This window comes from Oxyura jamaicensis, chromosome 7 (assembly GCF_011077185.1).
Source record: "Oxyura jamaicensis isolate SHBP4307 breed ruddy duck chromosome 7, BPBGC_Ojam_1.0, whole genome shotgun sequence".
NCBI classification, from domain to species: domain Eukaryota; kingdom Metazoa; phylum Chordata; class Aves; order Anseriformes; family Anatidae; genus Oxyura; species Oxyura jamaicensis.
In genome coordinates this window covers 10,636,461-10,661,367 of record NC_048899.1, presented here as the reverse complement: position 1 = coordinate 10,661,367, position 24,907 = coordinate 10,636,461, and the positions used below count along the sequence as shown (strand labels likewise).

Sequence of the window (24,907 nt, the reverse complement as noted above, 5' to 3'; positions counted from 1 at the left end):
GAGGAAGGCCCGCCCGCCCCGGAAGGCCCGCAGCCGGCCCGGTGCGGACAGCCGGCGGCTCCCCGCTCGCAGCCGCAGCCATGGGGAAGTCGTTCGCCAACTTCATGTGCAAGAAGGATTTCCACCCCGCCTCCAAGTCCAACATCAAAAAGGTGAGGGGTGCCCCGGGGGAAGGGACGGCCCGGCCCCGGGGCTCTGCCTCCCGGCCAAGCCGCTGATCCGGCAGCGAGGCCCGTCTGTGCCCTGAGCTCCTTGCTCCGTGGCGGCGGTGCGCCGGGATGTCCGGAGCTTTGTGGAGCCGTGCGGGGCCCGCTGAGGGGCTGGGGGCCGGAGGCAGCTGGGCACGGAGCTGTGTGCCCGCGGGGCCCGGGCTGGGCGTGAGGCCGGGGCTGTCCCCCCGGCACGGAAGAACAGGGAGGGGTCAGGCAGCTCCACTCAAGCTCACGTCCACAGGGGATCACCAGCGCGGGAGGCCCGTGCCGGTTTAAATTAGGCGTTAATTAGAAATTCTGAAACGATTCACGTTTATTTTGATGTTCTCGTTCTGTAATAAACGTCTCTTTTGGTATAAACTAACCTGTCATGGCAACGCCATCCTCAGAGTTGTCTTGTCAAGGTGTTAATTTTGATTTGGAAAAGAAAGTGTTAATAAACGGGGAGGAAGAGGCAGGAAAAAAAAGCTTAAAAATAGTTGAAGCTTGAGACTTCCTCACAGGCTTGTGTAACTCTTTTCCTGGCTCCACCTTCTGAACATGTCTCCCTAGGTACACAGACACCGACCTGGATACACGGTACACTGAGCTGGGAACCCCCCACACGGCATGGTGTGCCCCTGTTTTCCCAGTATTTCCCCTCTCACCTGACCTGGCTGCAGAGATTTCATCCCTAGAAAAAAATTGTGCACCGTTCCCAGAGCTCCCGAGAGAGCCTGGGGTGTGCTCAGGGTCTGCCCTGAGCCTTGGGTGACAAGGGTACAGCGGTGCACCCAGGGCATCTCTGGGCTTACTCCCCCTTTGTGTTCCTAAACTTTTCCATGTGTTTTATTTCTGAAATGTTGTTGAAGTTTCAGCCTATTTTTTATAATAAGTTAATTTTCATTAGACCAAACAAGCGATGTAGTTGTACGCGGATCTGTTTTACAGTAGGTTCTTGTTTGTTTAAAGCAGAAATTTCCTTGTTTTTACCAGGTATGGATGGCAGAACAGAAAATATCATACGATAAAAAGAAACAAGAAGAATTAATGCAACAGTATCTTAAAGAACAGGAATCCTATGATAATAGGTGAGTATTGGCATACCACCACACTTCTTCCTTCCACCTCTTTCTATGGCAGCGAAGGTCATCTGAGCGTGAGTTATTTTGCATGCTGTCTGCCACCGACCGTGGTAGTAGGTGAGGTCAGAGACTTGTGCATTATTGTCTGTTTAAGCAGAAGTCACAAGAACTTCTTTCAAATGGTTTATGTGGATCCTCAGTTTAATTTCAAAATAAGCTACGTTGAACAGAACAGCAGGTAGCCTTGTACAGCAGCATATTCTGATCACACGGGAAGCGGTCTTCCGTAATTCTGTGAACACAGAATTGTGTTTCAGTTGTGTTTGAAACGTGTGATCTTTGGTAAACTGTGGAGCATACAGAAGTATTGACTGGTCTCTCAGTTCTTTTGGTATTCAACATTTGGTACTGAGATTAACAAATGAAAAATTTCCAGTTGTTATCACAATTTCATGCTGCAAATTTCTTTCTTTCTTTTTTTCCTTTTATTTTTCCCTATTGGGGAAATTGCTACCAATGTGAATGTTTTGGGTGTAACACTCCAAACTCTGTCTTTTTCATTTAGATTGCTTATGGGTGATGAGCGTGTGAAGAACGGTCTTAATTTCATGTATGAGGCCCCACCTGGAGCAAAGAAAGGTACTCTGCTTTCCTGCTTGTGAGCAAACAGGATTGCAAAGCTAAAATCACTCCAAAGAAACAAGCACAGCGTCTTATATTTTAAAATAACATTTTCGTAGTGAGGTAATGCTAGAAGGTATAGTTCTTAGTCCTTCCTGTGGGAATATGCTGAAATGCATAGTACTTAATAATTTTAATCTCATAATAGTTTAATTTCTCCGAAGCTGAGAAATTGTTTTTAAGCAACAGTTCAATGTGAAGGGAAGAAAAAGAAAAAATAACTCTTCCAGCAGAAATTCTGTCCATGACCAAAGGTGTTTCTCTAGCCAATTACAGTCACTGTATGAGGAGCACTAACTAGACCTTACCAACGCAGCCACTCAGACTACACAAACCTGTGTGTTGGCCTACTCTCCTTTTTAGAAACAGCAAGGTCACTTTTGCTTAAAAGTTCTGCTCAAAATTCAGCCTGATCCATGTCAGGCACGGGAGATATCAAGGGGTTAATTAGCTGAAGTGTTATAAAAAAAATAAATAAATACTGAATGATGCAACTCTGGTGGGTCTGTGACTATGTTTAGTAGATTCATAAATAGGAGTTACTGAATACTGTCCCCACCAAGCTGAATTTTTATTTTCAAATATATATATGTATTTATATCTGCATTAATATAGACAAAATATTTTATCATATTTGCCTGAAATATGACCTTTTAAATCTCCTAAAAGTTTCAAATATGACCCTTTTCACATGAAACTGTGCTGATAAGTATGGGCCCATGGGACTGCCACAGTGAATGACACAGTAGTTTTTGTTAAGTAGCTTTTAACCAAATAATCTAGTTTAATATGAATTGAACCCGCTTTGCAGTAAGCCTGTGCCTGCTAGGAATCACATTAAACTTTGTCGGAGGAAAACCTTTCATCAATTGCACTTTCATTTTTATGAATTGGCTGGTGAAGAAACACATTTTAACAGAGTACTGTACTGTAGGAGGCACCAAGTTATTTTGAGAAATATAGGTTAGGTTTCTCTACTAAGCTTCATCTATTAAATTCTGATTGGGTAGACTATAAAATTAATGATAACCTACCAGGGCAACTCCCTATATAACTGGTATGACAGATGAAGTGACTATGAAACCAATCCCTATCTCTCTGAAAAGCAAAGAAAACTTTACATTGTAGAGTCCAACTCCAGGACATTTCTGCTGCCTGATTGTATATCGTTGCTTTGGCAAGCTTTTGAAGTTTTTCGTGCTTCCATACCAAAGCATTATAATTCTAAGAGATTTGGTTTCAAAGTATTTGTAACTGCATATCCTAGAAACTGATTATTTATTAGTGTTCTCTATTTACTTTGTTACTTTCTGAGTATTTGTGCTATTGTATTAGTATAAACCATAAAATACTTTGTTTCCAGATTAGGTGACAGCTGCATTTTCCATGTATAATTAATGCATTATCTCTTTTCTTTTCATGATTTCTGAAAATTTGAAGAGGAAGCTAAAGAGGTATTTCATTACATCATTTCTTTTGTTTTCTACCTATTTATTTGAAATTTATTTTTAAAAATATCAAACTTGCCATGTTTTCTGTTTTATAGCAAGAAGGAGAGACTGAATATAAATTTGAATGGCAAAAAGTCGCCCCTCGAGAAAAGTAAGATATCTGGATTTTATCCAAATAAATATATATTTTTTTCTTATTTACCTTCCTTAACTTTTTCTCACTTTTTTTTTTTAAGCAGGGTGTATGTGTCATCCTTTCATGTCCTCACAGTTAATTAGTAAAACCTCTAAATCTGGAACCGTTTCCTTGATCAACTTAGATTTTGTTTGAATTTTATGTCCATATCTGAAAATACATTAAAGCCAACATTTACCAGAAGCGTATCTCTGAAATGGGTACACTTAATAAAAGGTCTCAAAGTAGTTTTATATGTGATGGTTTAAAAAAATGTGAATTTAATGCTTATTTGCTTTTTGTGTTTGTGTAACAGATATGCCAAGGATGATATGAATATCAGAGATCAGCCATTTGGTATCCAGGCAAGTTACATAAATTTCAGTCTGTGGATGTCTTGGGTGTATTTCAAATATTATCTAACTGCAGAACATTCACATGGACTCTCTTAATTTTATCATCTGCCTCTCAGTGAGTTTAAAAGCTTTTTTGTATGCCTAATACTATGTAGATTTCTGTAAATGTTAGGTTGTATTGCTAGGTAAATTATGATTTGCTTGTTTGTTTGTTTTCCTGTTAGGTGCGGAATGTGAGATGTATTAAATGCCACAAGTGGGGTCATGTAAACACGGATCGAGAATGTCCTTTATTTGGCCTTTCTGGAATTAATGCAAGTTCAGTCTCCAGCGATGGCTCAGGTAGGCAGTGAATGCCTTTCAAAGGGTCTGGTTAGAAATTTTGGGGAAAATCATCAGGTTTAATTTGGAAGGCTTATGTTTTTCTTATTTCAAAGGGTTGATAAAATGGGGAAGATGCTTCTTTGTTTCAACTGTGCTATCCCCAGTTTCAAATTACTTCAAAAGCTAGGAATCTAATTGTTTAATTAATAACACACTTTTAAAAGATCTGTAAAGACTGTTGCCTTTAATTTTCTCTGTGGCAAAAATCCAGAAGCTGCCATTAAATTGTTTATATAAGAATGACAATATCTGTCACCAAAAAAAAAAAATACATATTGTCAAAGACTGTCCCAGTTCAGATACTCAGATTTGGACAAACTGCTTGGAAATCTGTAATGTAGCAGCATGTCTTTGTTAATCATCTGGGGGAAAAGGAGAGTTTGTTTTTTAATATATGTAGGTGTTCTTATATAAATGAACAAGTAATTGAAAACCATCTTTACGAATGCCCAGTTTCCTCTCAGCTGGCTCATTGTTGCTTCAGGAACTACATTTTTTTTTTTCTCTTTATGAATTTTTCTGTTAGTATTAGACGAGATTTAAAGAAGTGGATATAAATATTCAACATGAATGTTGTTTGCCTGCGGTACTTTGTTTTCTATAAGCTGAATCAAGTTTGTAACACTTGATATTCTTAAAATTGTGGTTTGTTAAGAAACAGCTGGTAACATGGGTGAGTATTCAGACTTGTTTTGCATTTTAAGATCATGTGCCACGTGTATTCAGTTTTGCAGGGACACCATTACAGTTGCACACTTGATAACATCTCTTTTTCTTCTATTTTTCCTCAGGCTGTCTATTTTATACAGTAGCTCTTAGTTTTATTACATGTTTAGCCTACCAACTATCTTGCCTTTCAGAATTAGACCACCTAGATTTTGTCGTTTCTCTGAGATGAGGTGTAGAAGACCTAAGTTAAAGGAAATAGTGCCTCTTACACTCCTCTGCTTTTAGGCATTGTCTGATGATTATACCATTGTATTAGCAATCCTGTAGTTGACATTCACAGCCTTTACATTCAATAGGTTATAACATTAAATCATTTTCTTACCTCATTCTTATCTTAGAAGAAGCAGCGCTTGGAGCGTTCGGTGGTGGTGGAATTACATGGTGCAGCTGTAGGTGTCAGATACGCTTTTGTGCTGCAGAACTTTTTTTTTTTCAGTTCAAATTATGTGGGTAATTTTTCGGAGTGCTTGGCTGGGAAATTTGAAAACATTTGTGCATGCTTGCACAAACTTGGGAATGGACTCGTTGTTCATAACAGTGTAAAATGGACACTTTGCAGTGTCAATGTAAGACTAACTACTTGCTTCAAACCTAACTGAACTAATTATCTAGATGCAGGCAAAGTTTGACTGCGTGGGTGTTTCCTACTGAGAGAGATTGTCTCCAGGTAGCTTTCCAAACAGCCATTTGTAAGCTTAAGAGCGGTTGCACGTGATGAATTTTGTATGAAGGAAAGAGCTGTAGAAGTATTTGTATGTTCTCAGACTGTGCAAATGACCTAACAGTTTCAACTCTGGAACTTAGAAGACAGTGTGCTATGCTGAGCACAGACTTTTTAACAGGCTGAGAGGAAGGATTTCAGCAAGTAGGGGTGGGTGACAGATCAGGGTTTGTATATATAATTCGTTAGACACTGTTCTTGGATTTAAACAATCAGCTGTGGTGATAATACTGCTTTCTCTTCCTTTCTCTCTTTCAGGAAAGCTATATGTAAAAACACTGGTAGTAAAGTTAAACAATTACAAACTTTTGATTTAATAGCAGATAAAAGGCTTATAGGAAGTAGAAATATCATAAATGAAATCAGCAGTAAAAAGGTTGTCTGCTTTTTCTAACTTCAGGCATACAAACCTTTTCTCAGCTTTTCGAATTCTTAATCTGATTTAAAAACAAGCTAAATTACGCCCCTTTAGGGACTTCTGGAGTTTCCATGAGTGTAAACGAAGCACACAGTTAAGTGAGAACACGAGGTATTGAATTCACTGATTCTCTTAAGACGCGAAACTTATGCACAGGGTAGATTAAGCTTATGTCTCATATAAATAGTATTTTCTGAACTAAACCCTGAAACCGGTCCTGTGTTGTCTGGGATGGGAGTAAGTAATTGTCTTTGCTGTGCTGTGGATCTGCAGTCAGCTCTGTAAAGTTAGCCTAAACTGAGAGTAAGTCTGTCTGTCAAGACAGTTTCTTTATTTCCTAACGAGACACTGCACTACTAAAAAAAAAAATTCTGACATGTTCTCATCAATGCCCCCCTCCCCAGATAATCTTGGCTTTGACTATTTCTCTTTATTGCTCTTTGTATCCTTTCATTACATCTACCCAATGCTTTTTTATTAGCCCTAATGCTGAATCAGTCTGCACCTCTAAGAACTTTCTTCTGTTCTTCTGTAAAACACACCTCTTCAAGCTCTGCTTCTTCCTGCTTCCCTCTGTTACTAATCACATCCACTCCTACTCCTAAGCTGCTTTTATGTCTCTAGACTAAATTTCTAATTTTTTTCCTGATTATTTTACAATACTTTGAAAATATCTGTTGCCACCCCATTCTTACTTTGGTTGGCTAGACCTGCAGAAAATAGTGCTTTGTAAGGGACAGGTTTGTGTATGATACTTTCTTCTTATGAAACATCTGTGTTTTTTTAAGAACTGAAAACTAAGTTTAAAAATACAAAAGCACTTGAACTGCTTTTGTTTTTGTTTTTACCCCCCTCCCATTTGTCACAAATAAATATATCCACATGCTTTAAAAAATAGAAACAGTGTAAATAATCCAGAGTTTTCATTTACTGTGATTCTCAGCACCAAAAAAAAATAAAAAAAAAAAAAAAAAAAGCCCCCTTGGCTTGCATGGTTCACACTCTAAAGAATAATTTCCAGAAGCTGTCTGTTCATCTCTAGAATGTAGAAGAAAACGCGTGCCTCTCTTTGAAGAGAACGAGGAAGGAGTAGGGATTTCGAGGATAGGGAGTGACTACTTATAGTATACAGCAAATCTGGGATGTGTATTCAATTTTACATATATTTTTTTAACAGCTAGATGAGTAAGAATATTTTTGCAACTGGCTCCCTAGAAAGAGTTGAAAAATGTTGGACTAAATTATTAAAGCAAGTGAAGTAATACCTTATGTAGTAACTCCATCTTTGAAAGCCAGTTCCTACCTTGTTTGCTAGGAAATTGAAATATAAATATTGTCTCATAAATGAAGGATGCAAGTGCTGGAGAAATACAGACATGATAAAGAATGAAAACTCACCGTAACAGTTAATATAGCAGGGCTACAATTAATTTATGAAATTAGTCCTATTAGAAGGATCTAGTTTAGGCTATAAGTCACCAAAATGTTGGTTTGGGTTGTTTTTTTAAAAGCGTGTCTTTGGAATTTTTAGATAGGGTCCTTGAAAAGAGCTCTGTTGCTCTGAAGGGATTTACTTAGTAGCACTTATTCTGATTTGTAGTCTCGTCATCCAAAAAGATGATCTAACATAATTTTTTTTCATTGAACTGAATATTTTTTTCTAGGCAATGCTCGGTAGTCACACTACCTAACTTTTAGGTTAGGTTTCTTAAAACTTTGAAGATCCTTCTCCCTTGTTAGAACATACCATGCATCAGCACAGCATTGGAAGGTGCTAGTCCACGTACCGCAAGTCATCCTGGCCGGTAGCAAATTCCAAAGCGGTCAGTGTTTGAGATCCCTTGACCTTGTGGTAGTACAGCTGATACTAGATGGCCATTGACATTGCTGATTCCTTGAGAAGTACCTTCTAAGAAATGGTGTGGGTTCCCTGTGGAAGGCTTCTAACAGCCCCATTCTTCTGAACCTTGCTGTTCTGCTTTAGAGAAGCACACCTAGTGCAGAGGAAGGTAGATGACTTTGTCTTGCTCGTTGCTGTCTTCCCGCATTTACCCAGATGTGAGTAGTTTTATACTAATTAGATTCATGTCTGAATTGCATCATGCAGTAACTTGGAAGTCTTTAAAAATCTCCTGTGTAGAATGGTCACTGCTCCTAGGAACATTACTGAACAGTCAATTAATCTGGAAAGGAAACAGCGGTAGGCCACAGTATTGCTAACAAATCTTGATGCATTTACAAAGGATTGGCACTCACCTAATAGGAGGGAAACTTTCATCTTTTTCCTAGGTTAAAAGCAAAAGCTCTTCCCAGAAAATGATGCAAAAATTGCTTTATTAGGAAAACTAAATTACTGAGTTAAAAACTGTAAAAGCAGCAGCCATTCCCCATCCTTCCTTTTCTTCCCCCCAAAACCAGACCTTCAAAGATCTTCTTTGAACGGCATCTTCAGTTTAATAAAAGCACAGGGGGTAACTTGTATCTTAAATGCCCAAATCAGTAACTCTGAGTAGGACTTAGACTCGTTATTTGAATGAAAGTTAAGTAAAGCAGAAGCTGTTTTACCAAATGAGTAGTTCATGTTAAAGGGAAAGAAATAGCATGTGAGCAGAACAGTGAATTAGAGGTTTGTATGGTGAGCTGCCAAAAAGCACAGTTACTGCATTTCAGCATTCTTGCCTTTCTTGTTTGTTGACAGAAGTTTTCCAGACTAGTCTGCCATTAGAAGGTGCTTCAGAAAATTTTCTTTGTTCTTCTACTACAGATACAAGGACTGTACACTTGACTTCTAATAGCCAGTATTGTTTCATTTGACATCTCTACAGGCAAAGAAGATATCGAAGAGCAGTTAACACAAGTGCAGTATGTGTTTTGTTCTACTGTTCTCCTCCTTCAGGAAGAGAGCAAAGTAAAATATCTTATCTGGGCTCAGGCTTTTTTTTCAGCCTCAGGGGAAGTGGTTGAGTTAAAAATGAATGAAAATGGTTAGGCATTTAATCTATGTCAGATTTAATTGCATTACCTGAAGTTCTTGCTCTTTTTCCCTATGAGGAAAGAGTTACTAATCTCCTATTTACAATTTTCCAAGCATCGTAAATAACCACCATTTTTTCTTTCCCATAAATTCTATGAAATGCAACTCTCTTGTTTCAGCAGAAAGATATTTGTCATCGAATTTCTCTTACGTGACGACTGCATTGCGATCTTCTTGGCACATATTCCACAACAGCAATTGCCAATCAGTTTTAGTGTTGAGTAACTTGCATGCAAAGAGCAGTTGACTTTGGTTTGCTCAGGTGGCACTGCTGCAGGCTAATGCACGCTTGGCACAGAACTCTGTTCTACGAGGAAAAAAGACCACTGTCTTTTGGGATCTGAAATACACTAGCGCTCCAGCAAACAGAAAAATAATTACCATCAGTACCTTAACTTAGGCTTGGTGGCTTGGTTATTTTGCTTCTGGGACTGCTTTACTAATCTAGCTGGTAATTCGTACTGGAAAAAAAATAATAATCTTACCATTAAAAAAGCGCCTTTTGAATAATATCTCACCAGTGAATAGAGATTATTTTTGCAATAAGGCAATTTCAGTGGATGTGGTTATCATGGGATAATCACACCCCTGGGGTACAGCCTTGTCTGTAATCTCCCAGGAGTGTAATTATTTCATGATAACTGCACCCCCTGGTGTTGCATTATTTCCATTATGAAATTCTTAGTTTTAGATATAAAGTAACTTACTTTGATCACTGGAAACTGCAAAGTAGTGTTAGAATGCTCCAGCTGTGAGGCTTACAGAGACCAACTTATAAGATTTACTTCTCCTTTACAAAGTTAAATTAGGCAATCAAAATGCTGCTTTGGGCTAAACTGATTTACAGGTTTTTTTTTACTGGTAGAATCCTAACTTTCAAAGTTCAGACAAGATGAAAATACCTGTTGTGGTTCTGACTTTGTGCAACTGCATGTATATGCGTGAGTAAAACATGTAATGTATACCAGGAGAAAAACATGTCAGCAGCTTCTGAAAGTTTGCCTGTACATTTTTTTTAAATCATTAATCAGCAACATCTGTTTTTTCTTTTTTTGTGCTTTTCGATACTTTTTGTTTGTGAGGCCTAAAAAACCTTTGACTTTATTAGATCAGGGACTCATAGTTTGTATGTGCAAAAAGTTTCTGAAGTAATTTGTTAATGCACTTCAACATTGCCTGTAACTGCCTTGGTCGGGTAAACAGTACTCAATTTTTTTTTTTCTTCTGAAAGCAATCTATCTTCCACCATTTTGAAGGGGCGGAGGGAAGAAATTGCTAAAAAGTTAGGAAAGCTTAAACACAAATTATATCTGTTCTGAACAACAACAACAAAAAACCCTGCTAGGAAGCAAGTTATTACTCTCTTACGAAAAAAGGCATTACTATATCATGAAAGAAGGCCACTGTCTCAGATGGCGAGGCAATTTTGTGAATGCTGTAGTTAGAAGAAGTGGGATACTAACATTTAAAGATATATATAAATATATATATATATATATGGTTGCTGGCCTATGAAACCTAAACCTGGAAAGTTCTGAGCATCCTTCTCTATTATGAAATCCTTCAAATATTTTACAGTCAACTGACTCCATACGTAAATCCCTCCAGTGAAATTACAGTGAAAGCAAGTACTGTAAAATGCCTTAAATATTAAGGATAATTCAGGTAAATGATGTAAAAATGTGATTGGCTATCTAGTGTCTGATGTTCTGCCAAGATTAAAAACAAACAAACAAACAAACAAAACTCAATGCCAAGAAATGGCATTTTTTGAGTATCCCTGAACTAATTGTGGTTGTGTCTGTCGCTTAATGATCTTCAGCTTTTTGGGTTGTAAAATTCCTTTCCATGGTAATTGGTGAAACTATCAACCATACTGAGCCAGGAAAAATGAAATCTATGCCTATATTGTGATGTCTGTAATCTCACTGCATTTTTGCAGTGAGAAGTATGGTACCATTTTGTTTTTCAACAGATAAAAATTTACATTGTATTGGGAACGCAGGAATGGATTTAAGTGTTCTCTTGAATCTGTGTTAACAAAGAGAAGGTACTTGAATATGCTAACTGTGACCATTTGTATTAATGGTCATCTGTAGAAATGCATAGTGTATGAAACTTTCCTTTATGATCTGCAGCTGAGACCTTTGATTGTGAACAGTAGGAGCCCTAACAAAATCTCCACATAGTTCAAGAACTGACACATTTTAGAATAATCCTCCATTTATGCTTCAGAAGAAGCCTCTGTATTTGGTGTGAATGCATAAAATACAGATTTCTATTAGAAGTCTTTTGCTTGGCATTTGAGCGATAAATATGGATTGCTATAGCAGCTTGATAAATTAAATGGTTTTTACTTAAAAAAGTAAAAAGGAACTTCAAGATTCTCTAAAATAGCCTATGACAAAAGCATGGCAAAGTGTTAAATTCAGCTAAACTGCAGCTACTTTGAAGAAAAGCTAATTAAAAGCCAGAGTTTTTGCATTCATTGGTCTCTCTCAATGCCAACTGCAGCAGTTGCTTTGAAGTGTAAATATGGTCTGAATGCAGTCATCTCTAAAAGAGATGGAAAAATTATCAGTAAAAAATGATCAGTTACGAATTAGTGGAGGCAGCATAAATTTGCTGGGTTCTTCAAGACCAGGATTGTGGTCACATAATTATGATGATAACTCCTTGTCATTTAGATAAATAAGAAATGTCTATTCTTATCTCTGTCATAACCACAATAAAAGTTCACAGAAGATGCAGCGTGATTATGCTCGGTTCATTTTATGTCATCTGAAAAATAACATAGCAAACTGTGTGGAGAGCACAAAAACTGTATGGATATATAATTGACAAGCCTGTCCGTGCGAATTTGAAAATTAGTTTTTGTTTCGAAGCAAAACCTAAAAACCCTCGTATCCAAATGTTATGTCTTTGCTACCACACAGAGAAGGTAACATTCTGAATTCGGACTACATTCATCCTTCTTGCGATGGTGCTAAGCTGAACCCACCAGCAGCAGCATGGTTTTCCAACACCTAGCTAACGTGAAGGAGCTGTTTGCGGCTCAGTTGTATCATTTGTGAGCTTAGGATGTGCAGTTCATCTTTAATGGATAATTCAATAAAATCCTGTTTGTTTTGTTTAAGGATCACTAATGAGGGGGTTTTAAAGTCTGAGTGGTAGTTGCCAGATTGATTGATTCGACAGCAGAGCATGACTTTAATATTGTTGTCACATAGAAAATCAAATTTCAATTTGGAAGAATTATGGTGTCGTGCTGTCCAAGATGCACATAAGAAAGAACGATGACAACATGCTTCAGCCTACTTTGCTAACAAAAATTACGTGGCTATAAAGGATACGTCTTGAGAGTATCTTGTCCTGGATTCATAGGTGACTTTAAACATTGACAGAGGGGAGTATAGTGAGTGCGAAGTATACCGATGAGTAGCTAGTGTATCAGCCAGTGTGCTTTTTCACATTTATGCTCATATAAGTTGCCACTCCATTAGGAAATCACGAGATGTCGGATGGTATGATGTGGTATTTTAGATGAAGACGATCACATCTGTAAACAAGAAGACATCCCACACCAGAACGTGGTCTTGGGATAGGGAAGCTCTACAAAACTCCAAATGTATTCTGAATGTTCTGGTTTGATGACACACAAAATGAGCATTAGTTAAAATGAAGGTTTAAAAGTTGTAATTAAAATGGCACCATGACGAATCTGCTCCTTTTTTGTGTATTTTTAATTGAATGGTCTATTTCAATTTGCAACAATACATAACGGCAACCACTATGTAAGCGCAACTGGTCACTATAATTTCCGTTGCTGCAGGTGGGAATATTGGTTACAATATTAGTGCTTCTTACCTCTTTTCATATGTACTCCGTAATAAAAACCTAGTTAGAAATTTAATTGATTGCAAAGAATGCTTCAGTTTGTTCATCTGTACTGGCGACAGCAGTGAAAGCTTTTATCGATAAATTGAGGAGATGCTGTCAGGAGTATGCATCATGAGTAGATAGATGTAAAAGTGCTATTTTTAGTGATACTGGCAATCACAATATTATGGTCTGTCCTTCCTGCCACTGAAACTGTTGTAGAAAAAGTAGTATTTAATCACAGTTGTTATGAAAAGAGGCTTTAACATACTGTTCTCTAATGTTGGGTAATTTGAAAAATGTGCTTTAGACATTTTAATGGAGGTCTGCTGGATGGTGTGTTGTTACAGCTAGCATTGTTCTCCCAAGAGGAGTCCTTTGCCCATGCTCATTAGAGGAAATACTCTGGCAACAACAAAGTGTTACACACATAGCTTCATGAGAAGTACAGACAGAACTGAAAATGAGTTTCAGCTATAGGTTTTTCTCATTTCTGGGCAGAGAGTGGGGGTAATGATGTGGGGTAGGAGAGCTTGCCATAAGCTAGGCATTTAGTAATTGAAATCCAGAATTATATTGCCCCCTGGTTGTTTAATAGAAGCAGAATTGATTCTGTTAAATTGATCTCAGTTAAGTGCGATAAGAAATTGGAGTGCTCTTTGTTATAAAAGCAAATTGACAAAATGTTGTAGAAATCTTGGTATGATACCCTTCTGCAATTCAGTATAATTGATGCTCACATACGCTTCAGAAAAATTCTATTTACAGCTCTTCTATTTATTTAATTGTATGAATATTGTAGAGATGCACCAACAGCTGTCAAGCTAAGGTTGTACTCAGGTTGTACTTTATGAAGACTAAAAACCCTCTTTTCACTCTTCATTGAATGGTTTGAGTTTCCAGATTTAATGCCCCACCTCTGAGTCAACTGAACTATCTCAATTTTTTCCTTAAATGCTATCTTAAAAAGAAGAAAGAATTAATGCATTAAGAAATTCTCTGAGAAGTAAGAAGCAGCAGTAAGCTGTATGTAGCCTGTTTGCTTGAAAACACTATTCTTTGAGAATTGTAAAGACCATGAAAAAATATTTTAAAAATGCTTTTGTGAGCCTTTATTTATGGAGCCTGTTTTGTGCAAGTCCTTAATATAATGTTAAGTACCTGTAGCTGCAGAAAACTTAACAACCTGTCTTAACACACAAAAATGAGTGTGATATCAGCATACAATTAATTCCAATATGTGGCAAAAAGCTTTTCTGAGACTGGATTTTACAAAAGATAAATGTTTCAGTTTTAAACAAGTGTCATCTGGAAAAGTTTTAGGGTTTTTTTCCTATCAAAATGTAAATTCCAGAAAATAAGCTTGACACATAGTCATATTCAAAAATAGCAAGGTACTGTATCTGACTTGTTTCTGAAAGAATAAGAAACAGATGATGAAACATTATAGCTTTGAACTTATTTTTAGTTAGCTGATGGATGAATGCTGAAAGACTAGTTGTTAGAAGTCCTAGCAATCAGCTATTTTTACAGGATTCCTATATCTAACTTGCTGTCAACTCATGACACAGTGTCATTTCCAGACCTTTTCACCTGCATGAGATGATTCAGCGAGCTTCTTCACAGACCATCTCACGAGTCTATAAGGAAACAGATATATGAGGGTGCCAGTTTGCACAGTATACAAAGTATTTTTCTGTCTTCATGTATGAATGATTCCTTGGATGCTGTCCAAGGAATACCTAGCTAGCATCCGTTCCCAATAGTTTAGCCAAGAGCCTCTCAACTTAAACTTACTATCTGTTCTTACCATGTTAAACCATATAGGTTTTTTTTATTATTTAATTAGAACATAACTGGAGGAAGATGCATAGCTATAGTTGACTTCAGATTTTGTCCGAAGATCTTGCAGGGTGATGTTGTAAGTGTAGTCATAAGTCAATGATAAACTGAAAGGATTTACCTCTTTGGCTTACCAAGTAAATAGTTGGATCACAGTGGGCACAAGCACAACTCCACAGCCAGTCACACCGACGAAAGGAAGATGCCCTCTACCAGAAAGCACTCTGGTGGCTCCACAGCTTTAGCTTTAGCTCCTAATAAGCCAAGGATGCTTCTGAGAAGTCAAGAGTTTTCTCAGACCTGTGTTAGGTGAGGTTCAGTGTTTGGTTTTGTTTTTTGTTTTTACTGTTTTTGTCTTCCTTGTTCGTATTAGCCAGGAGAAATATCTTCCTTAATTTTATAGTGTGGAAAGGAGTGTGGCTGTTTGCTCACACCTTGTCACCCGCATCTTTTAGGACTGCTACAAAGCAGCCTGGTCTGCTTGTGTCGTGCCTGGCCCCAGTCTGCGCGTGAAGGGTTGTAAAATAGGACTGTGTTTTTAAATGTACTTTCATTTGTGGGGTGCACTTATTTTCTAGTGTTTTCTGAACCCTTTGGTTATAGAAGAACTAATGCATGTAAAGAAGCTTCATGGAGGCATTTCCTCACAAGCCAGGATGAATTTAAATTACTGTTCCCTCGCCACAATTAAAGAGAGGCCAAAACAGAAATACTTGATTCAGAAACCACTTTAGTCACAGGGTTCTGTGGGTATGTTTAATGTAGCTTGTGTATGTGCACAAAAGAGGAGTAGCAGTGATTCGTTAGCTGTCCTTGTTATAGTAGTACCATCCTGCAACTAAAACATAGCAGATGGAGCCATGAATGTGTCTCCTTCATGCCATTAATAAGCACAGAAGCAGAACTCATACATTTATTTTTAGCCTAGTTTGCTTTCCTTTTAAGCATACCTAGTATGTGTGTTAGTTTTTTAAAACATGCGTGTCTGTTCGTGACCCTGACTCTAGTCCTTGCAGACTTCCTGTATAAATTTGGACAAGTTGTGTTCCCCTGATTATCTAATCACACTGATGGGAATTGTTAGGTATCCAGTACACATCGAAGTGTGTACGCTGCCCTGAGACACCTGCCCTTAAATACCTGCTAAGTTAGTTACCTTTCTTTGTTAGGCAGCGGCTCTTCCCGCCCGTGAATACAAGGGGGGAGTACAGGCTTTGATCAGGTCAAAAGTTTTGATTTCTTTGGTATGGTGAAATCCTTCTTTGAGAATTTGCACATTCAGCTTCCTCATACAGGGCTTGGTTTTGGTTCTGTACTTGGCACACATGCATGTGTGTTAACAAGCATGTATAGGTATACCAGGGAGCTGGAAGTTTTAATCGGTTCTTCTCTTTGATTAGTCTTTTAAATTTGAAATAAGCAAAACTGTAGACTCAAGAGCCCATATACGTTCATTAACATCAGTGAGCTTACACTTACACTGTAACACGTACAAAGAAAAAATGCTTTTGGTAAAAATGTATGCACAGGGAAAAAAATAAGCCCCCCAGTTAATAGATCACATAAACTCAAGGAAGGACTAAGAGGTATCTCATTAAAAAATTCCTTTGGCCAGCAAAATAAGAAACTTGTGAAGAAACGCAGGGGCTCCTTAAACCATTTCCAAAGTTTTATCTTCTTCATTCTTGTTTTACATAAAGGCCTGCTTGTTTCTGTGAACAAAGTGTTATACAGGAAAACTAAGACAAAGGTGAAGCTGACTTGTTTTGAGAAGGTGCTATTTCATATTTTCCATATAAAACGGTTTCCAATCACTTTCCATACTTTTCCATGTTAAAACTTTATGCGTTTCATTCTTCTCCACAACTAAGAGACTCTTAAAACCACAAAGCGGGATCAATATTTTCCATGAGACTAAGTTAATTTTATCATTCACAATTAGTTCACTGGAGTATCAGTAATCATCTGTTCGACGCTCAGCCTTACACGCCTTCTCATTCTGGATTTACCTTATGCAGTGTTGCTAATTCATTGACAGGAGGGCTAGCGAATGAGCTGGTACGGAAATTCACTGACGTGACCAACCAGAGAGGGTACGTTTAGGGTGAACAGAAAGTAACTCATCAGAGAATTACTTGAGGTTTTGCTGATTGCAGTGTTCAGTTAAAGCAAGAGAGTGAGTTATGGGATATATAAGTGACACAGTCAAGCTTGAACAATCCAAACAAAGCTGACATGCCTAATCCCAAACGTCTACTCTAATGCAACATACTGCATATTTTTAAGCTGAAACTAGTGAGAAGACTTACAGTAACACCCAGAGACCTAGCATGTTTGAGGGTCACTAAACTAAGGAAGGACGTAGATTAACTTTTTTGTGTGTTTATTTTCCATATGTATACTACGTTTCTAATGATGGTTAGTTACTATATTTAAGTTAATTTAAAAATGTGTCATTTTGAAAAATGCCTTATCGGTGGCACATCAGCAGTGTATTTTCCCATTGTTTTAGGGGAGAGGAGGCACTTAAAAGTCTTACTGTGTGGTTTGGTTTCTTTAGGTTTCCTGTGCTTTTTGTACTGTAGTAGAAATACCCTACTAGACTTACCTAAATATATTGTTTTCAACATGACAAAGTTACATAAGAGAATCCCCTTGTACTTAAAGAAAAATGCAATTATTTTCTATTCTGAATCTCCAGACTGCTGTTTTAGAAAATCATATCTGATTATTTGCTCAGCAGAAGATTATTGAGTTGATTTAGGTGTGATTTTACTTAACAAAGCTTCAACTGAATTCCTACTGTGGAGTCCAAAAAAGGTAGAGAGATATAAATGATACATTCAAACTGTGATTTTTGTGAACAGGGCCATCAATGCACCCCTCGGAGCTAATAGCGGAGATGAGAAACAGTGGGTTTGCACTGAAACAAAATGTACTGGGGAGAAACTTGACCGCAAATGATCCATCACAGGTAATGATCTTTTTACCAGTAAGCTGAAAATGTCTATAAATCTAAATGTGATTGCTTGTGAATTGCTACTTAATGTTTTCCAATATGCATATCCATAGGAAAGCTGAATAGGTATGCCAGTAGAAAACCTCCAGAAACTTGCTGTGTTTTCCAGCTCTGTTTTAGTCAGAATGGTGAATCATAAGTTACTTTTTAAAAAACGATATGTAATAAATTAAATACCTCATTTGGATGACAAGAAATTTAATTTTTCGTAAAAGGTTGGTTACAGGTTTGGCCGCTTAATATTGCTGCATCCGTTATTTCTGAGAATGAAAATATTTAGTTGTCATTATTTAGACTGCACAAGGTACACTTCTAGTTGAGGTGCTTTGACAAAAATGTAAAGTGAAAAATTCATATATCTATATGTGTGTGTGTATATATTACTTGTGCAAGCCACCGTGAAATAACCTTTGTTCACGTGGCAGGATAATCAAGCCACCGAGTGACCAAGTTTGAAATAGAGAGGGGACAACAGCCCTCAGCTGTCCTTGAAATGCTGGAATAAATCAACAATGCAGTGTGTCTCCACAACTGGATGTACCTGTGCATTTAAAAAAGCTATGCACCCCAGAATACATGTGACATATGGGCACTGTTAAATGGATCACTGTGATACCAGTCTGGTTATGTTAGGTGTGATGGTTGGTTTTTTATGTGTGTGTGGAAGAGCTTTTTAATCTTTATTTCCTCTTTCCCCTCCTAAGTGTGGCTAAAATTAAAAACATCATAGTGGAGAACTGTAGTGTTCCAGATGCACATAATTTGAAGAAGTCAGGGTCTTAAAGTAGCTATGCTTTGATTGTGTTACTGTATGCAGGTTGTATGATTGCAGTATTTTGCATTGCTAGAACACTTTATGAACATTTAAAGACTAACAACACAACAGTAAGGTAGATGTGCTAATACCCGTTTTCCTAATGACTGAACTGAGATAGAAGAGTAATTTGCCTAAAGTACTCTGGGTTTGAGCAGGACTAGCATCTTACCTGTTCATCCAAGCATGGTAACAACGAAGTGACTTACCCTAGAGAATCATATCGGCTCCAAAATTGGCTCATTTTTATTAACTATTTCAGAAATACTTCTTTAGCACTGATTTTTCATATGTTACTAATAACGTCTGCTGTTTATCCCCCACATTATATAGCACCTACTCAGCTTTGAGATAGAATGTGGGTGGTTGTGGGTTTTTTTTCCTTCTAGCAACCATGTTGGTCTTCCAAAGAGTTACAGTTGACTTGGTAATGCAAGTATATTTGTGCCTGCGCAAAAATAAGGGACATGCAGATGCATCACTTTTAATACAGAAATCTGAATGAAGACGTTATTTTTATACAAGAAATTAACATCTTACTACATTTTCCTAGGAATTTGTTACAAGCGAAGGAGATGATGACCCAGAAGTTGAATTTTTAAAATCATTGTCAACCAAACAAAAACAGAAACTTCTAAGGTAAGTGTTGGTACCTAGGGGAAGGGATCAGTATTGGCAGTAGTTCTGATTCCGTCATTGTCTTGTGCAGCATTGTCCTTGTAACTCTTCTATGCCATCGGTACAGCAGAACATCAACTTAGTTTAACATACACTTGACCACAAATAGCACTATGCAACGTATTTTGTTAACCCAGCTGTTCTGTTTTAATACATCCATTCTAACCTAGTTGAGCTGCATTTGCGTTGTGCCTCATTTCTAACCGGGATACTGAAATAATAATAATAATAATAATTGGCTCATTGAAAATGCTGACAATTGTTATTTTAAAATATTATTTTGCATTCCATTGCTTACAGTATCTTCTGCTGGTATTAAAAATTGTATGTGCTGGTTTACTGGCTTACAATTTAGCCAAGTTTGTTAGCATCTTCTTCTGTGCAGCTAAAGTGAGCTTGGTGGTTGGCCTAGCTCAGCACTGCTCTAGGATCAGGGTTTTGTAGTTTGCTGCTTCAGCTAAGCCAGCAGAGGGAGCTCCCCGTATTTCTCTAGTTCTAATAAAAAGTTAATGAGGATTTCATTCTTTGCTTCTACCCTACTGACTTTGTATGTCAGGTGACTCACGTTTTTTTCCTCTGTTAATTTGCAACTTTATCTTGAAATAACCTGAACATGTTTAAGATGAAAAGTATGAGCTACTGCCGGATAGATCCCATACAGGTATCACTAGTTAAAACAGCAGTCAGCCTTTTGGGTTAAAAACACATGTTGTGTACGCAGGGGCCAAAAGGGGAGAAAGGTGTATGGTTAAGCAGGTACATGGGTAGAGTAGATACATATGATATTTGCATATATAATAAATCATTCTCTGAAAATATCAGGCATATTATGTGTATTTTAAGGAAGGAATTTGTATGTAGTTTGAGTCATTTAAAATGGTATTTATGAACTGCTGCTGCCCCAGCACAATTAATTATAGAGTTTTATATTTTCAAAGTTGAACTTCAGTAAATATGTGGGTCTTTTAGATCTTTTAGATGTTAGGAGTCTGAAAGGATTTTTTTTTCATTGCACTGAAAGTAGTTTCATTAGTAGTTTCAGTAGTTCAGTCACTGATGTTCTGAGGATAAACACAGAAGGCAATGAGTTGAAAATAGAAAGCTAGGTAAAAGTAGTTGAATGGCAGTGAATGAATGCATGTGTGTGATAGAGTACTGTAATTGTGGCTAGAAATCTAAAATTTCTAGTTGTGACAGAAGAGGTTACTGAAAACAGCAGTATTATTTGCCTGGAGACCTCTGAGACAAAGGTATGCTTAAAGTCTCAATTTCCATCTTTTTGCTAATGCTAATTGCTTTTTTTTCAATTTCAAAATCTGCTATAAAGATGCACACATAAAAGCAGCAGTGATTTCCCAAAGTCTCTAGAGCAGATTGACAATAAAAAGCTCTACTGAATACACGTATTCCTAGTGATAAGGCCAAAACTTACCTTTTTTTAAATTAAGGAATTGCAAAATCATATTGTAATTATGGTTAGCTCAAGGTTAGAAGCTTAAAATAATTTTAAATACTTGGCTGAAATAGGATTGAAATCAACATGCTTTTATGGAAAATAGTGTATTTACTGTGTAGGACATCTGAAGTAGTCAACTTTAAAAGACAATGACTGTAATTTAGAGTGTCTTAACAAGTCTGATTGCGCTACTCTTTATTTTGAAAATAAAAGGAAATTGGATCGTCTGGAGAAGAAAAAGAAAAAGAAGGACAGAAAGAAAAAAAAGCAGCAAAAGAAAAAAAGCAAGAGTAAACACAAGAAACATAAGATGAGCTCCTCTTCCTCATCCTCCAGCGAGTCTTCAGGAAGCAGCAGCGATAGTGAGACTGACAGCAGAGATAAAGCAGCACAAAAGAAGATGTATTCTAAGAAAAGAAAAAAAGACAAGTTTTCAGAGGCTAGCAGCAGCGATTCAGAAGGAAAGGCAAAGACTAGGAAGGAAAAACTTTATGAAGCTCTCTCCAGTAGTCACGGTAACAAGGACAAAGACAGGGAGAAGTATAGACTTTTAAAACAAGATAGTTCCACGGAGAAAAACAAATGGAGCTCCTGTGAGGGGGAAGGAAAGCCCAAAAGCAGATACCACAGCACCAACAAGAGAGAGACTGAAAGAAAGGAGAGGGATAGGAGAAGCCAAAGCATGGATGAGAGGCGAGGGAGAAGCCCGTGCGCAAGTCACAGCAGTTACAGTAGGCAAAGGCAAACAAGAAGAAGTCCAAGTGAAAGCCCTGCTGAAGAGCGGCACAGGAAAAATGAAACCAGAAGCCCCGGCACAGATGTGCGCAGACAGGAGAAAAAATACAGAGAGAGCAACGGGGACAAGAGCAGTAAACTGGAATATAGAGAAAGGAGCAGACGCAGTAGAAGCAGAAGCCGAGAGAGGAAAAAAAACAGATAGTGTAGGGGACAGGTGCAAACAAAAATGTCTCCTTTTTGATGAATACCTTTAACAAGGGCTCAATTACATATTGCTGTTCATTTTCCAACCTCCGTAACTAGCATTTCCTAAATAAAGCCAACAGCATCATTTATCTAATGTTATAATATTTGTAAATGAGGACAAATGTTACGGTATTTTTCTTACTGTATAAATATACTTGTTGGCAAATACCTCTTGTATACATGCGGTAATTCATAGACCTGATTTTAGTGTTTTAAAATATTTCAGAGCAGTATGTGATATTCTTTGGTTTGTTGATGATGATTTTTGGTTTTAGATGCAACCGTGAGGGGAAGCAGAGAGTAATTTGGGAAGAATCCTGGGATATGTTAAATGATAACAAACACTTGAGATAGGTCTGGATAAAATCGCTGCTTCCAATATCAAAACATTATATTGTAGAGTTGGTTGTGTTGGTTTTTTTCATATTGAAGCATTTTTCCTAAAGTTCCCCGTAAGAGATCAATTTCATGAGTTAAAACAACAGAGAAACAGAGTTCACATAAGTATGTAGCCAACATTTTTTTGACCTCCTGCAGTGTACAGCTTGGTCAGGGCTATCTAAACATCTTGAACCCCTGTTGGTATGTGTCAGTACAATGTCAAGTTATTGTTCGATAAGCTCTCAAGACATGAAAAGAATATTTACTGCCTCAACTGCTCCAGGTATTTCATTGTTTGTGGTAGAAAGTCGATGTAAATATTCATCTTCCTGGTTTTGTGAAACGAACTTATTTTTCTTGACCATTCTTGGTCATTTTCTGCAGACACTATTATGAAGATGAACTTGATAATAAAACTCCTTATTCTTTAAAAACAGTAAGAATTGCCTTCTTCTCCAGAATTTGTTCTGAATCAGTACAAATTCACAAGGCCGTGTATTTACTGTGAAGGGAATGCTTCTTTGCCATTTCAGGGTGGCAGATGGAAATATGTTAGCAGACAGCTGAAAATGTGTCGCTGTACTTAGTAATCTGACGAGCAGGTTTCTTCCCCTCCTCACTGACAGGACAAATGAGACTTTTATTACCAGTCCACTTCTACTTCTTAAAACTGTCATGCAGAAGTTTTTCAATATCGCATGGAGTATAATATATGGTGGAAGTGACCTGGCTTATCTTTTAAGCACATGTGAATGAGTTTGAAAGGGTGAGCCATTAAGCGATGTCACCTTCTTTTAAATGCTTTTGCATTAGGTTGCTCCAGGCTTTCTTGATGAAGTAGCTGGGAGTTAAAGGGCACAATTCAGTAGTCAGGCCCTATATTAATGTGCATGTGAAAGCTCTGGTTTAGAAGGAACCAGGAGGAGGTGGCTAAAATGCCCATACAAACAATCTAAACAAAATCTCTTGTGAAGAACATATTATCCCTCTGGGAAGGAGGATGGGCAGGGTAGGGGAAAGATGGGGGAAAAGGCATGTTCTCGTGGAACATTTTCCTGTTAAATGCAGCATGAAAAATACAAGGAATAACAAATAAGTAACAGAACGTGCTTCTCCAAAGAAAGGTCTCTTGCGTACAGGTCTGTCTGGTTGTTGCTGTGTGGCACCAGCACAGGAATCTGCCCACCAGTGCCAACTGCAATGCAGCCGACTTCCCCCCGAAGAAGGAAGGAAGGGCAGCTCGACGTCGACGCTTTTAGGCGTTGTGGCGGGCCCCGTGTTGTATTTGTCTGCGTGTAGCTGAGGTGTACGCTGCATACATCTGACCTTTTTGCACAGGAACACTGGTAAATAGCGGAGGTTTGCTGCGATGGTGGCCGTTCTGGATGGCAGTTACAGCAGGACAGTGCCATTTTAGATACACCCATCTCAAAGATCAACACCTGAGGGCTTCGCAGGAAGCCTTGCCGCTCCCAGCCCTTCCCTCAGGCCGCTTTGCTCCCCGTTACCGCGGCGAGGGGCAATGGCCGGCGCCTGACGAGGCGGCCCTCGGGCAGCTGGGCCTGCCCCGGCCTCCCCACGGCGCGGCGCCAGGTGCATTCGGGGCCCGGTGCGGGGGCGAGGGGCGAGGCCGGGGGTGTTCCCCGGGGCCCTCTGCGCAGGCTCCGGGCCGAGGCGCTCCCGGTGAGACCCCTCACGGCGGGGCTCCGCTGGGGCAGCCTGCCCGGGCCCGCAGCGCGGCTGCTCGCCGCAGCGCTCCCCAGCCCTGTAGGAGGTGCTGTCGCTTCACAGATGACGGTAAGAACGTCTCGTGTTTTTATTTATTTATTATTTATTTTAGAATAATTAAAACGCGGAATACGGGTTAACGCGTGGCCGGTGTACGTCGCGGGGAGGCCGCGGCGTCGTGAGGTGGCTCCCTCAGCCCGGCGGGGGCCGGGAGAAGTTGTGAGGCGAGGGCGGGCGGGCGGCTGCCCGGCCCCGGGGCGGCGGCTGCCCGGCCCCGGGGCGGCTCTGAGGGAGGGCGGCGGCGGGCAGGGGCTGAGGCGAGGCTTCGAGGCGGGCCGGCGGCGGGGCAGGGCGAGGAGGGCTCCCGCTCCAGTCGCGGATCCCTCCCCGTCGATGGGGACAGGGTGGGCTCGGGGCCCCGGGGGTCTCCTCCCGGGGCTGGCCGGCGGAGGGGGGCTCGGAGCCGAGGCGTGAAGGCTGGGTGCGGGGAGAGGCGACGAGCAGGTGACTTCCCGATCGAGTTCCCCTCTCGGATCGTTACAATAAATATCCCTGAAGGAAGCTCTCTATTTATGTTGTCATTGATTAATTCCCGCTACCTCATTTGATTCCGATTTAGAGCGATTTGATTCTAATTTAATTAGCGTGTAATTTGGATGTACATAATTACTGTAATTACGACGTTCAGGTGAGGCAAAGCTTTTAAGGCTGAAAGGCAAATCTCAAATTTTCCACCAGCCTACACTCCGCATCTCGCCAGCGGACAAGGGCTCCGCGCCCCGGCAGCCAGGTAGCAATTAGCGCGTCTGGCGAGCGGGGCGGCGGGCGAGCTTTGTGGTGAAGCAGCCGAGGACGGAGCCCAGGAGGAGGCGGCGGCGGCGGCGGCGCGGCTTCGCCCGGT

General features: G+C 39.2%; 2 protein-coding genes across 2 annotated transcripts in view; both read left to right on the top strand.

Moving 5' to 3' along the window:
- Window positions 1-21: 21 nt before the first annotated feature.
- Window positions 22-22,718, top strand: CIR1 (corepressor interacting with RBPJ, CIR1). The gene is made up of 10 exons (XM_035332101.1): window positions 22-152; window positions 1,188-1,282; window positions 1,842-1,915; window positions 3,398-3,411; window positions 3,504-3,559; window positions 3,900-3,948; window positions 4,164-4,281; window positions 17,814-17,920; window positions 19,333-19,418; window positions 21,127-22,718. The coding sequence occupies exons 1-10, from the start codon at window positions 81-83 to the stop codon at window positions 21,851-21,853; spliced, it is 1,398 nt and encodes a 465-aa protein (XP_035187992.1). The 5' UTR covers window positions 22-80; the 3' UTR covers window positions 21,854-22,718.
- A 1,042-nt stretch (window positions 22,719-23,760) lies between these two features.
- Window positions 23,761-24,907, top strand: part of OLA1 (Obg like ATPase 1) — a 126,680-nt gene continuing 125,533 nt past the window's right edge. The window contains exon 1 of the mRNA XM_035331492.1: window positions 23,761-23,782. The gene's annotated coding sequence lies outside the window, so the exon portion shown is untranslated. The remainder of the gene's footprint in view (window positions 23,783-24,907) is intronic.